General features: G+C 34.2%; 1 protein-coding gene across 1 annotated transcript in view; it reads right to left on the bottom strand.

Annotated features, from left to right (window-relative positions):
* Window positions 1-9,128: 9,128 nt before the first annotated feature.
* Window positions 9,129-15,664, bottom strand: part of CNBD1 (cyclic nucleotide binding domain containing 1) — a 327,265-nt gene continuing 320,729 nt past the window's right edge. Inside the window, exons 9-11 of the mRNA XM_008689174.1 lie at window positions 11,268-11,377; window positions 9,523-9,673; window positions 9,129-9,163 (exon numbers count right to left, since the gene is read on the bottom strand). Coding sequence (XP_008687396.1) covers window positions 9,129-9,163; window positions 9,523-9,673; window positions 11,268-11,377 — 296 coding nt within the window. The remainder of the gene's footprint in view (window positions 9,164-9,522; window positions 9,674-11,267; window positions 11,378-15,664) is intronic.

The raw sequence follows: 15,664 nt of genomic DNA, 5'->3' as shown, positions 1-15,664 counted from the left end.
TAAGAACTTTCAACTTTTCTACAGAACTCAGAGCTTTTCAATCAGTGTATAACAAAAGGGTTAAGGTGTACAGAGATACTAATCTCCTCAGTCCTGGAGCAGCTAAAAGGGATTGAGATGCAGAGAGTCTGATAGGTTATAACTTAGATTGAGAGGAAAATATCTTACTCTATTTACCCTGAATTTCTTTAAATATTACAATTTTCATGTGTTCCATGATGAAGACATTAAGAACTCCTGCTATAGATGAGGGGAGTGAATAAAAGACTTCAAGTAGGGGGGAAACTAATAGATTTGCACTGTAGTAAGTTTAATTAGGGACTGTATGAATAATGGATTAGAAATGATAAAGCCAGAGACAGGGACACTAATTAAGTGGCTACTGGAAATCTAAGTAAAAGATGATTAAATTATGAACTAAAATATGACACTGGATGTAAAGATGAGGAAAGAAATTTGAGGGGTATTTAGAAGGGAGACTTTATAGGATTTGGTGGTACTACTACTTTGCTAAACTCAGGAGTGTACATGTCTACAGTAGAATGCAATGAAATGGTGGGTTCTAGTGGCCTACATAATGGCCCAGTGGATGTGGGACTCCTACAGAGTATTAGAGGAAATACATTACTGCTGATTTCTTTAGGAAGCAGGATAGTGAAAAATTAACATTCACGGCCTCTTTCTGCCATGTCAATCATTCCTAGCCCAGAACAAAGATTGAGATACTGAGTTCTAACATTTCCTTTCCACCTCTCCTTGGGAACCAGCTTGTCTACCAAGAAGGATGTTTCTTCCTGCTTCTCCATAATTTTTACTGGGAAGCCCTATCCTATCTCCTATGTGAGGAGACATTTGGTGGTCTAGCACTACCAATGACTCTGTAGGTAATCCAGGTGAATTTTGGGATTCAGGATTAGGACTCTAGTCTGCACATATAAACCACATTCTCCAATTTCTATCAACAGTAAAGGTGCAGAACACCTGGATGGCTTAGATGATTAAGTGTCTGCCTTCTGCTCAGGTCATGATCTTTAGGTCCTGGGATCAAGCCCCGCATCTGGCTCTCTGCTTAGCGGGGACCCTGCTTCTCTCTCTCCCTCTGCCTCTTCTCCTGCTTGTACTCTCTCTGTCTGTCTCTCTCTCTCTCAAATGAACAAATAAAATCTTAAAAACAACAACAACAATAAAGGTGCTATTTTGATCTCCCTTCTACTCTATTCTTTTGTCCTTTTCTCATTCGCTTTAGAATTCAGGCAAATAAAAGTAATGCTACCTATTAGGCTACTTTAAATTCCAACAGACGGCTTTCAGGACTAAGGAAAATGGAACTCCACCAATCAAAATAAGATATATTATTGTTTCATGATATTTTGTGCTATTTCATAAGATAATTTCCTCAAGTAAGAACTACTTTAATTTTATTTTGTAAAATATTTTATTTATTTATTTGTCAGAGAAAGAAAGAGAGCACAAGCAGGGGGAATGGCAGTCAGAGGGAGAAGCAGCTCCCTGCTGAGCAAGAAGCGCCCCCCACCCCCTGCAGGGACTCTATCCCAGGATCCTGGGAACATGATCTGAGCTGAAGGCAGATGCTTACCCAACTGAGCCACCCAAGCCATCCCTAAGAACTACTTTTAAATGTCTGCAAGATGTTCAAAATATTTGACTGATTTTATCATTAACAAAACAGTTCTTCAGTATGTTTCTAAAATACCTAATGGAATAAAATAATATACAGAAAAACAGTTATATAAAATATAGTTTTTTCACTCAAAACTATGTCCATATAAACCTAGATTAAAACAAAAATTTTGTTCAAATTCATTAGCATTTTTTCTTTCAACATTATTAGTAACGAGCAAAAAAAGATTCATAAGAGAACAAATACTTTTAAGTGTTATACCTTATTTTTTACTTGGAAAATATTTTTATATCAAAATTTTATCCTAAAGCAAAACCAAAAAACAAAGGAAAAGGAAGCATATTTATTCTGGCAAACTGTTCAAAAGTTTAGGCTCTTCTGATTAACACTGTTACCAAGGAGACACCTGGTTATAACCTGTCTCAGCAAGAAGGAGAAATACTGATGTACTGGGAAGTAGATCTTCTGGATAAGAATGTATTCATTACTTCTAAAATGTCTAAAAGACTTATCTATAGTAAAAAATCTAGTTTCCTAGGCTTTTGATTAAGAGAATCATTATCAGAGATAAAAGTCTTTGGACATTCTTTCTGTTTAAAAACAAATAGAAACTTTCAGATAGTTTGTAGCAATGTCACCTTGGAATTGAAATTTTCCTTTTGAGTAAGACAATTTCAATCCATAGCTATCCCCTATTTTTTCAATCATGAATGGTTGAATTGAGATATAATTAAAAACAGTGGTAATTCATTTTTTAATATGAAAAACAATTCTTTATCATTATAAAAGTAGTACACTTGTTTTAATAGTAGGATGAGAAATTCAGATATCAGTAAAATTAAAATAGTTGGTATTCATAATTTTAATCTAAATGACTTGAGGTATAAATTCTGAATCTGGACAAAAATACGTTATCTTCATAAAAATTATAATCTGATAAACTATATTGCCAATTTCCTAATATAAAGAATAATATATTTCCTTAAACTTAATAATAATTCTACTCTCATTTTTATTTAGATGTTCAAGGTAATGTCTGAAAAGCATGTACATAGATTATAAGTTATTAGCAATTTTCCAAAACTTAACAACCTAAATGAACAACGAAATCACTCAAGTATTTTTAAATACTTCAAAACTAATTATGGCACAGCTTCCTTTACGACTCTATATAGATATTGTATATATAACTTTCCAGATAAAGTATTTAACATTTATGCAATCTCTTATGTTTCCTAAATTCTGTTCTACCTATCCCCAGGTATAGGTATAGAGAATTCATTTTTCCCTTTAGGTATTTACTAAATAGTGTTGGTAAACTGAATCATTTAAGTAATACTGGCCTTTTAATATGATTTATATGGGAACAAATAGAGTGTGACTTGAATACTTAAGAAAAGACATGAACTTTAGTTCTTCAGTAACACATTTTATAATTCTAAAAAGAAATAGTATATTTAACAATTTTTGATAAATTAGAAAGTGAAGGCAATGTAATCCACATATGACTGAGATTTCTGTTGGAGCACATTGGTTTTATCATTTTTGTTATTTTTTAATGGACCATCTCAAATATAAACAATTATTCCTAACAGCAATTTAATACACCAGCTAATAACAATATCATCCTGATTGCAAGATTACACATCCTGGATTTTGCTCATGTTAATTATTCTACTTTAATGCTTCCAATTTGTCATCAACTTGATATTTTTTAAGGCACATTTTACTTTCCCTTAAGTGCTTCCCTATGCCATTTTACAGAGATGGTTTCATGTTTCAGATAATAAAGAGTGGAATAGATGGAAACAAAATGAAGTAATATGAAAATGCAAAAATAAAGAACATTGTTCATGTGTGAAGATGATTCTTTCAGTAAAATTAACCAGTACATTTCTCATTAAAAAATTTAACGTTTAAAATATATATATATTTTAAAAAAGTAATACAAAATAATTAGAATGCAGAAATAAAAAAACCTCTGAAATTAGGGGCACCTGGGTGGCTCATTCGGTTGAGGGATGGACTCTTGAATTTGGCTCAGGTCACTATCTCAGGGTCCTGAGATTGAGCAATGTGTTGGGCTCCACACTCAGCAGGGAGTCTGATTCTCTCTCTCTCCCTCTGCCCCTCCCCAACATTTGAGCACTCTCTTTCTCTCTCAAATAAATAAATAAAATCTTAAAAAAAGAGACTCTGAAATTAAATATAGTTTACCCTTGAACAGCAGAGGGATGGGGTGCCACCCCTTAACAAGTCAAAAATCCATGCATAAATCGCACCTGGTTGTGATGGATAATCCTTTTAATGGACTTTGGCATCCATATTCATCAGGGATATCGGTCTGTAATTCTCGTTTTTGATGGGGTCTTTGTCTGGTTTTGGGATCAAGGTAATTCTGGCCTCATAAAACGCGTTTGCAAGTTTTCCTTCTGCTTCTATTTTTTGAAACAGTTTCAGAAGAATAGGTATTATTTCTTCTTTAAATGTTTGGTAGAATTCCCCTGGGAGACTGTCAGGCCCTGGACTCTTGTTTTTTGGAGGTTTTTGATCACTGCTTCAATTTCGTTACTGGTTATTAGTCTATTCAGATTGTCAATTTCTTCCTGTTTCAGTCTTGGTGGTTTCTAGGTTTCTAGGAAGGCATCCATTTCTTCCAGGTAGCTTAATTTATGGGCATATAGTTGTTGATAATAATTTCTAATAATTGTTTCTATTTCCTTGGTGTTAGTCGTGATCTCTCCCCTTTCATTCATAATTTTATTAATTTGGGTCCTTTCTCTTTTCTTTTGGGTAAGTCTGGCCAGTGGTTTATCGATCTTATTAATTCTTTCAAAGAACCAGCTTCTAATTTCATTGATCTGCTCTACTGTATTTCTGGTTTCTAATTCATTGATCTCTGGGTCTAATCTTTATTATTTCTCTTCTCCTGATTGGTTTAGGCTTTATTTGTTGTTCTTTCTCTAGTCTTTAAGGTATAAAGTTAGCTTGTGTATTTGGGATTTTTCTATTTTTTTGAGTGAGGCTTGGATGGTTATGTATTTCCCCCTTAGGATTGCCTTTGCAATATCCCATAAGGTTTGGACTGATGTGCTTTTGTTCTCATTGGTTTCCGTGAATGTTTAAGTTTTCTTTCATTTTCTGGTTGACCCAAACATTCTTAAGCAGGATGGTCTTTAGCTTCCAGTGTTTGAATTTCTTCCAAATTTTTTCTTATGATTGAGTTCCAGTTTCAAAGCGTTGTGATCTGAGAATATGCAGCGAATAATCTCAGTCTTTTGGTATCAGTTGAGACCTGATTTGTAACCCAGTATGTGGTCTCTTCTGGAGAAAGTTCCATGTGTGTTTGAGACAAATGAGTATTCTGTTGTTTTAGTGTGGAATGTTCTGTATATATCAATGAAGTCCCTCTGGTCCAGTGTGTCATTTAAAGCTCTTGTTTATTTGTTGATCTTCTGCTTAGATGATCTGTCTATTGCTGAGAGTGGACTGTTGAGGTCTCCTACTATTAAAGTATTATTATCAATATGTTTCTTTATTTTGGTTAACAGTTGGTTTATGTAGTTGGCTGCTCCCATGTTGGGGGCATAGATATTTATAATTGTTAGATCTTCTTGTTGGATAAGCCCTTTAAGAACATAGCGTCCTTCTGTCCTTCTGTATCTCTTACTACATAACGACCAGGTGGGATTTATTCCTGGGATGCAAGGGTGGTTCAACATTCACAAATCAATCAATGTGATAGAACACATTAATAAGAGAAGAGACAAGAACCATATAATCCTCTCAATTGATGCAGAAAAAGCATTTGACAAAATACAGCATCCCTTCCTGATTAGAACTCTTCAGAGTGTAGGGATAGAGGGAACATTCCTCAAATTGATAAAAACCATCTATGAAAAGCCCACAGTGAATATCATTCTCAAAGAGGAAAAGCCAAGAGCTTTTACCTTAAGATCAGGAACACGACAAGGATGCCCACTCTTGCCACCTTTGTTCAACATAATACTAGAAGTCCTAGAATCAGTGATCAGACAACAGAAAGAAATAAAAGGTATTCAAGTTCGCAAAGAAGAAGTCAAACTCCCTCTCTTTGCAGATCAAATGTTACTTTATGTGGAAAACCCAAAAGACTCCACCCCCAAATTCCTAGAACTCATACAGCAATTCGGTAATGTGGCAGGATACAAAATCAATGTACAGAAATCATTTGCTTTCCTACGCACTAACAGTGGAGAAAATTAGGGAATCGATTCCATTTAAAATAGCACCAAAAACCATAGATACCTTGGAATACACCTAACCAAAGAGGTAAAGAACCTATACTCTAGAAACTACAGAACCCTTATGAAAGAAATTGAAGACACAAAAAGATGGAAAAACATCCCATGCTCATGGGTTGGAAAAATAAACATTGTTAAAATGTCTGCTGCCCAGAGCAATCTGTACTTTCAATGCCAGCTCAATCAAAATACCAATGGCATTATTCGAAGAGCTGGAACAAACAATCCTAAAATTTGTGTGGAACCAGAAAAGACCCCGAATCATCAAGGAAATGTTGAAAAAGAAAAACAAAGCAGGCATCATGTTGCCTGATTTCAAGCTATATTACAAAGCTGTGATCACCAAGACAGCATGGTACTGGCAGGAAAACAGACACATAGATCAATGGAACAGAATAGAGAGACCAGATATGGACCCTCAACTCTATGGTCAACTAATCTTCAACAAAGCAGGAAAGAATATCCAATGGAAAAAAGACTGTCTCTTCAATAAATGGTGCTGGGAAAATTGGACAGCTATATACAGAAGAACGAACTCAACCATTTTCTTATACCATACACAAAGATAAACTCTTAATGGATGAGAGACCTCAGTGTGAGACAGGAATCCATCAAAATCCTAGAGGAGAATACATGCAATAACCTCTTCGACATCAGCCACAGCAACTTCTTTCAAGACACATTTCCAAAGGCAAGGGAAACAAATGTGAAAATAAACTTTTGGGACTTCATCAAGATAAAAAGCTTCTGCACAACAAAGGAAACAGTCAACAAATCAAAGAGGTAGCTCACAGAATGGGAGAAGATATTTGTAAATGACGTTAGAGATAAAGGGCTGGTATCCAAGTTCTATAAAGAACTTCTCGAACTCAACACCCAAAAGACAAATAATCAAGTCAAAAAATAGGCAGAAGACATGAACGGACACTTCTTCAAAGAAGACATACAAATGGCTAATAGACACATGAAAAAATGTTCAACACCATTAGCCATCAGGGAAATTAAAATCAAAACCACATTGAGATACTACCTTACACCAGTTAGAAGGGCCAAAATTAACAAAGCAGGAAACAAAAAATGTTGGAGAGGATGTGGAGAAAGGGGAATCCTCTTACACTGTTGGTGGGAATGCAAGTTGGCACAGCCACTTTGGAAAACAGTATGGAGGTTCCTCAAAAATTTAAAAATAGAGCTACCCTGTGACAAGCAATTGCACTACTGGGTATTTACCCCAAAGACACGGATGTAGTGATAAAAAGGGGCACATGAACCCCAATGTTCATAGCAGCCATGTCCACAATAGCCAAACTGTGGAAGGAACCGAGATGCCTTTCAACAGACAAATGGATAAAGAAGATGTGGTCCATATATACAATAGAACATTACTCAGCCATCAGAAAAGATGAATACACACGATTTGCATCGACATGAATGGAACTGGAGGGGATCATGCTAAGTGAAATAAGTCAAGCAGAGAAAGACAATTATCATATGGTTTCACTTATATGTGGAACATAACGAACGGCATGGAGGATATTAGGAGAAGAAAGGGGAAAATGAAGGGGGGAAATCAGAGCGGAGACGAACCATGAGAGACTATGGACTCTAGGAAACAAACTGAGGGTTTCAGAGGGGAGAGGAGTGGGGGGATGGGTTTGCCCAGTGATGGGTATTAAGGAGGGCACATATTGCATGGAGCACTGGGTGTTATATGCAAACAACGTATCATAGAACACTACATCAAAAACTAATGAAGTACTGTATGGTGATTAACACAACAATAAAAAAATCCATGTATAACTTTTGACTTCCCAAAACTAAACTACTAACACCCAGCAGTCGACTAACATATTTTGTATGTTATATACATTATATACTGTATTCTTATAATAAAGAAAGCTACAGGAAAGAAAATGGTATTAAGAAAATCATAAGGAAGAGAAAACACATTTTCAGTACCATAATGTATTTACTGAAAAAATCCATGTATAAGTGGACCCACACAATTCAAATCCATGTTGTTCAAGGGTCAACTGTAAAATATTCTATTTTCTTATAAGCTGTGGTAAAACAAGCAAAATATAATCCTTAAGAACATTTCTGTTTAGGAAATGTTTAGGCACACAATGTGTCAGTAGCTTTAAAACATCATTCTCAAATGAACAAAACATAGAAAGAAATTTTAAGTATGGACAGCACACATACAAAACACAACTAAAGCTTATAATAAGCCATAAATTTTAATTTTAGGTTGCCAGACAGCAAAGAAGATTCTAATACATGCTTGAAAGGAGTACTTTCATGTGTGAAATGCTAATTTACATAAAAGAGTCCACAGTGTATTTGCCTTGCACCAGTTAATGTAATTAGTACAGGAAAAGAAAAACCTAGCCAATATCAAGTGAGAATATTGTAATTTTAATTGCAGTTTGGTATTTACTTTTAAGTGATATTTACCTTGAGGGGGGTTTGTATTTGAATGTCACAGAAACAAAGAAAATTAATCAATCCTATTTCAAATTTGTAACTTTTAAAAAATGGATATATGAGTTTGAAGTTAAGCAAAATCACAGTTAAGCAGGTAGAGAGTACATATTTAGGAAAACATTAAAAAAACTTGAAATTCAGGATAAGGGGATTCAGTCAATCATACATGGATAATCATGGGAATGTTTCTTTCTTTTTTTTTTTTTTAAAGGTTTTACTTATTTATTTGAGAGAGAGACAGCACATGAGTAGGGGCAGAGGGAGAGGGATAAGCAGACTCCCCTGCTGACCAAGGAGCCCGATGTGGGGCTCAATCCCAGAACCCTGGGATCATGACCTGAGCCAAAGGCAGACACTTAACCAGCTGAGCCACCCAGGCATCCCGGGAATGTTTCTAATTGAGTTTATTTAAAGCAAATTTCTCACCCATGTTCATTTCTATGAATTTTTCCTCTTTTATCCTTTACCTAATGTTTGATATTCTTAGTTTTATTATACAAAAAAAATTATATTTTTCTTTAATATCCTGTCATGTCATCATTTATTAAATCCTATTCATTTATCCTTCATACTCAATTTCATTTCCTATTTGACTATAATGTTTGGAGGACCAAACACAAGTGGTTGAATGATTATTCTTTTAATACTACCAGAATGCTAGAATTTCAGATGAAGGCTTAAATGCTACAAGCCATGATTCTTCATATACACTTGATCTAGTTTGTACACTGGAAGATAGCACACCTTTGATCTGAATCAGAAACATAGAAGCAATAATTGTAGATATGAAAACCCAAAGATACTCCATAAAAGGAAGGAATGATGCTATTAATGGTAACTTGGGAATTAGAGATTTTATTAATTTCAAATCAAAGTGTTTTGAAATATTGTTAATACATTCTAAAAGTAGGACAATTAAATCAGACAGAATATGAAGTGTTAAAGGGGACTATCTATAGATACATTGTTTCTGTAAATAACATACACATATATGTAAATAAGATATATATGTCTGCACTTACTTGAGTGTCCTTATCTTTCTGTGAAATATACCCACACTTGTCAAAAACTCATCAAATAAAATGATATAAAAGACACGTATGTATTTACCAAATAGGTCCTTATCTTCAATGATTGCCATCTCAACCTCTTTTCCAGTAACAATAGTGCATGTGAAAGGAACTTGAAGAAGAACACTAATCTCACCAAAAGACTCCTTCTCATTAAGTTTACCCATACAAACAAGTTTTTGAATTTTTTTCTGTAAGAGATACAGATAATTGATGTTCAATGAAACCACTTTCATACAATGGATAAATACTGTTATTATCAGAAATTCACTGTTCAGAAATCATTTTGGTATATGGTATTTAAAATAAATTGCAATTTCGTTCAAGTCAGAGAAAATAGTTATGTACACATGTATTGAAATTACATTAGAACAACAGTAAATTGATGGACAACTTCAGCATATCTAAGGTAATTTAAAGTACTGTCATTTAGTGATCTGCACATTAAATTTTTAATCAAGATGTTTAGGAAACATTGACCTCATTCCATTTTTCAAGGTCCTAGGATAGCATTTTGTAAATATAGCTTAGCTTTGCATGTTTTCTGAGCTACCATTTATTACCTCAGCCCCAGTTGCAAGGCACATTTGTTGGACTAACAGAGAATAAGAAAATAAGCACAGAAGGCCAGGACCAGAACTGATGGAATTAATGGACACAGATGGAATTCCATCCAGACTTTCAAGAAACATGGAAAGTGAATTTGACTCAGGGCAATTTAGGTCCAAATTAGAAACAGTGGAAAAGGGCCTACAGGTTTTCAGTATGTATGATTCTGGAGAAAAAGTCAAAACTCCAAATTACCTTTTCAGGGAGATCTCAACAGCATCGAAATGGGCATGAGTTGATGAGCAGTAAGATTAAAAAAAAAAAAGTGTAGCTCTCAAAGTAGGTTGATGACATGAACTCAGAAGAGGTGAAAGTCTTTACTATGTATCCTAGGATCAAAAGCCAATATCTAACTTGAAGAATTGCCACTTATATAAATGGCAAATCTTCACACTGAATATAATTTGTGTGGCAGAATTCAACTAAGTTTACATATTAAATTGAATGCCATTGAAGACTGCCTGACCAATCAAGAAAGAATTAGCTCTAACTTTTCTATCACTGCATTAGTGTTTTACCTGTTCTAGAACTTCATAAAACTGGAATCAAATAGACTGTACTCTTTTGGGTTTGATGTTTTTACCCAGCCTAATGCTTAGATTCATCCACATTCTTGTATGCATTAGTCCTCTTTATCAAAGTATGGCATTCCATTGAATGAATATATCACAATGTTTCTATCCATCCAACTGTCAATGGACATTTGGATTACTTACAGTTTTTGGCTTATGAAGATTCATGTGAGTCTTTTTGTAGATGTATAAATTTATTTCTCTTGAGTAAATATCTAAAAATTTCTGGGTCATATGTAAAGTGTATTTTAGCCAATCTGATATTCTTTTTTTTTAAATGATTTTTTATTATATTATGTTACTCACCATACAGTACATCCATCTGATATTCTTAAAGTAGTACCTTGTTGTGGTTTTAATTTACATTTCTCTGAGGGATAGAGATAGTAAGCATCTCTAATATACTTATTGGTCATTCCCATGTCTTACAACTCAATATACAATGTGTTTTTACATGCCTGTATCTTACAACTCAGTAAAAAGAAAAGAAACAACAAAAAATAGTCATAAAAATTGAACAGAAATTTCAGAAAAGGAGACAAATAAATGTTCAATAGGCTAGATTCAATTATGATGAAAGAGAGTACATAAATTTTAAACTTACCACTTTTTTTGGTTGTAGTTTCATAAGTCCTACAATACTTCTATAAATGTCGCAATATCCAGAATTAATATAAGCTACAAAAGAAATTATCTTTCCACTTTCCACTATCACTGAAAATAAAAAACATAATTCATTATTTTACACATTCTTCTCTACAAAAAATTATTTTAGATATCACAATAAAAGATGACATATTTAATTCAGGAACTATTAATGGCAATTTTTTGAATGGCTGGCAGTTATAAACAGTACTCAGCAAATGATAAAAAAATTACATTTGTTATTTATATCTGTAACCTAATATATAGGTAAATATTGACAAGACTTTGGCAGTGAAGGCAATGGTATGCTAGTAAACTGTCAAATGGAGAAGATGAAAATGTGGGGCAAGCCCCAATTTGTAGCATTTGCTGATTTTTATGGTATAAATATTCCCATGGCTAATTTCAAACTGCTAGTGGCTTAACAACCAGCTCACAAAATCCCTGATTATTTAGCTTTGACTCTCTGGGAGCTGTGCCTTGAGCTAGGCCTGGCACTCTACTAAATACAGCAGTGGTTAAAAGCAAGGGCTTTGAGGTCATACTGGCCTGGTTTAAAACTCTACTCTGTCACTTCGTAAGTGACCTCAGATAGATTATAGAACTTCTCTGAGCTTCAAGTTTTTCATCTTTAAAATGGCAAAATTGGGATTTCTTGTCTATACTTGACACATGGTAATTAAGTGTATATAAAGTACTTACCATAAGGTTTGGCACATAATATTACATAACAAATCATATTATTATTATCATTATTATTTTCTCAAATTTGTGAAGCCATCTTAAGGTCAAGATATACTTGAAGGTGAACTGGATAATACTTTTACAACTATCAATGGATTAATAAGCAATGTAAATAAAAAAACATTTGATCTATATGACATTAAATTATCAACATAATGTAATTTAAATAATAAAATCAATTGGATTTATGTAAATTAAAATACTATTTCATTTTTTTAAAGATTTTATTTATTTGCCAGAGAGAGAGAGCACAAGCAGAGGGAGCGGCAGGCAGAGGGAGAAGCAGGCTCCCCACTAAGCAAGGAGCCTGATGTAGGACTCAATCCCAGGACCCTGGGACCATGACCTGAGCCAAAGGTGGAAGCTTAGCTGACTAAGCCACCCAGGCATCCCTAAAATTACTATTTCAAATTGAATTTCAACTTCATTCATTCTAAAACTTATCAATATTTTTTCTAAAAACCCCAAACATAAAAGTGAAAATAGAAATATAAAAATATATATTTATCTTTCCTGTGATTTTATAAAGTACACAATTAAAAATATTTTCAATTATTCAAAAGCATTTATCTCATAGTATAGAAGAGTATATATCAACAAGAGAAAAAAATATTGATGTTATTGAAAAATAAGCTAGAGAATAGCATAGCTCTTTAAAAATTATGGTTAAAAAAGAACAAAGTGGCAATTGGTAAATATAACTTACCATAAGCAAAAAATGAATGCCAACATACAATGGAAAACACTTTAAAAATAAATCAAGTGACATTTCAATTATTTTGCTGACATGTTTATGAGAATGTGCTATCTCCCTTTTCTCATATAATATTCAGACTCAAAGTTTATAATTAAAAAATTAAAAAGGTTATTCTACTATCACCAATCATTTATTTTGCTTAAATAAAAATTTATGTTAACACTTCTACTGTCTTATATTGTATTTGTTACAGCCAAACATTGATACTATAAATTCATCTTAAGACATCAAAGTAACGTATGTCTGTAAAATTATGTGTAAATTGTATAGACAAGAAATTTTCTCATAGATTGTACTCTGAAAGCAAAGAGTACTTTTCTACCAAAAGGTTATGTGATAGTACAGAAAAGGTTATATGATAATAGAGACTATCATATAACTGTTTTACTTCTTTTAGTCAATCAATAGGTTATAAAGAGAGGCATAGAGCCTCTTGGTAATTGTTATCAGAAAAGGATGCACTTAATAGACACTAAAGAGGACCATTATTTTAAACTTTCAGAGCTGCACTACTATAAATCTTGAAAGTCAAGCCCTATATAGAACATAGAGAAGCGTACATAATATTAAAGAGGATAAAGACCATAGAAATTTTTCTTCATATTGAAAGCAAGGCAACAATGAAAAAGTTGAACCACTGCAGCAAAATCTATCAGGCAGTCTCATTTCACAGATGGGATATTTGCTACCTGAGTAATTGTTTATGGTCTTTATAATAATCATAGCAAATGTTTATCTTAATGAAGACAATATAGAAAAACCATTTTCTTTCTTTTTTTTTTTAATGATTTTTTATTATATTATGTTAGTCACCATACAGTACATCCTCGTGTTTTCCAATGTAAGGCTCGATGATTCATTAGTTGTATGTACATCTTTGCGCCATGCAATACAGTGCTCTTACTGCCATCACGCCGGCCTATCCCGTTCCCCACCCTCCCCTCACAGGGTCCCTCGATTTGTTTCTCATAGTCCATAGTCTCACTCATGTTTCCATTCCCCTTCTGATTCCCCCTTTATCTCATCTTTCTTCCCTACTGATCATCCTGTTCTTATGTTCCAAGATGAGAGAAATCATATGATAGTTGTCTTTCTCTGCTTGACTTATTTCATTTACATTCATTCTCCTCCGGTGCCGCCATGTTGTAGCAAATGTTAGAGGAACTTGTTCTTTCTGGAAAGAGCTGAGTAATATTCCATTGTATATATGGACTCACAACTTCTTAATCCAGTCATCTGTGGAAGGGCATCTCGCCCTTTCCACGATTTAGCTATGTGGACATTGCTGCTATGAACATTGGGGTGCATATGGCCCTTCTCCACTACGATCCTGTATCTTTGGGGTAAACACCGGCGTAGTGCAATGGCCGATCATAGGGTAGCTCAATTTTTAACTTTTACAAGGGACCTCCACACTGTTTTCCCAGAGTGGCTTTACCAACTCAGATTCCACCACAATGTAGAGGATCCCTCTTCTCCACATCCTCTCAACAATTGTTGTTCTTGCCTATCTATTTTGCCATTCTAACTGAAGGCGACAGGTGGTATCTCAGTGTGGTTTTTTGATTTGAATTCCCTGATGGCCTAATGATTTCGAACATTTTTTCATGTGTCTGTTAGCCATTTGTATGTCTTCATTGGAAAAGTGTCTGTTCATATCTTCTGCCCATTTTTTGATTTGTTTATTTGTTTCTCGTGTATTGAGTTTGAGAAGTTCTTTGTAGATCTTGGATACCAGTCCTTTATCTGTAGTGTCATTTGCAAATATCTTCTCCCGTTCCATGGGCTGCTTCTTAGTTTTTCTGACTGTTTCCTTGGCTGTGAAGAAGCTTTTTATCTTGATGAAGTCCCATAAGTTCATTTTATCTTTTGTTTCTCTTGCCTTTGGGGATGTGTCATGAAAAAGGTTGCTTTGGCCGATGTCGTAGAGGTTGCTGCCTATGTTCTCCTCTAGAATTTTGATGGATTTCTGTCTCACATCGAGGTCTTTCATCCATTTGGAGTTTATTTTTGTGTATGGTGTGAGAGAGTGGTCAAGTTTCATTCTTTTGCATGCAGCTGTCCAATTTTCCCAACACCATTTATTGAAGAGACTGTCTTTTTCCCACTGGATGTTTTTTCCTGCTTTATCACATATTAGTTGCCCAAAGAGCCAAGGGTCCATTTCTGGGTTCTCTATTCTGTTCCATTGGTCTATGTGTCTGTTTTTGTGCCAGTACCATGCTGTCTTTGTGATCACAGCTTAGAAAAACCATTTTCATGTAGGTAAGTAGTTTGATTTTAATAACATTACAAAAATGTGTATCATCGCTTAAGTATGAAAATTTAAATATTACTATTTTTGACTAGGAAAAGAATCATATGCATTATCTATAAAGACTTAACACGCCCCCCATTATGTTTCCTAGTTTTACCCATTTGGCCTCTGATCCTGTTTTCCATTACAAAGAACTCATGTTAGTGATGTCAAGATTAATATTGTCATCTCTATACCTATTCCCCTTGGGTAACATAGAAAATGACAACATAGGAAGATCCAAAGGATTATAACATAATATTAAATGAAAAGATTTAGTCATGAACTATATAGATGAAATTTTATTATTATTTAAAGTTCATATTCATTGATGTTCAGGAATTAAAGTTGATTTATATTTAAAAATTAGGTTTCATGAGAATCCCGTCTGCAGAGAATGGAGGACCTATGTTTATGGTTGCTTAGGACTGACCTTCCTCTACCCAACGTGAGATTCATCCATATGAGTGGATACACTATCCCATAAGAACATGCAGATTAACAAGTTTGGAATTTTACTAGGATTCCAGAGGCACAGAATTGAATCTTAAAAGATAGG

The sequence above is a fragment of the Ursus maritimus genome, unplaced genomic scaffold (assembly GCF_017311325.1).
Source record: "Ursus maritimus isolate PB19 unplaced genomic scaffold, ASM1731132v1 scaffold_9, whole genome shotgun sequence".
Classification (NCBI taxonomy): domain Eukaryota; kingdom Metazoa; phylum Chordata; class Mammalia; order Carnivora; family Ursidae; genus Ursus; species Ursus maritimus.
This window is presented reverse-complemented; position numbering and strand designations above follow the sequence as displayed.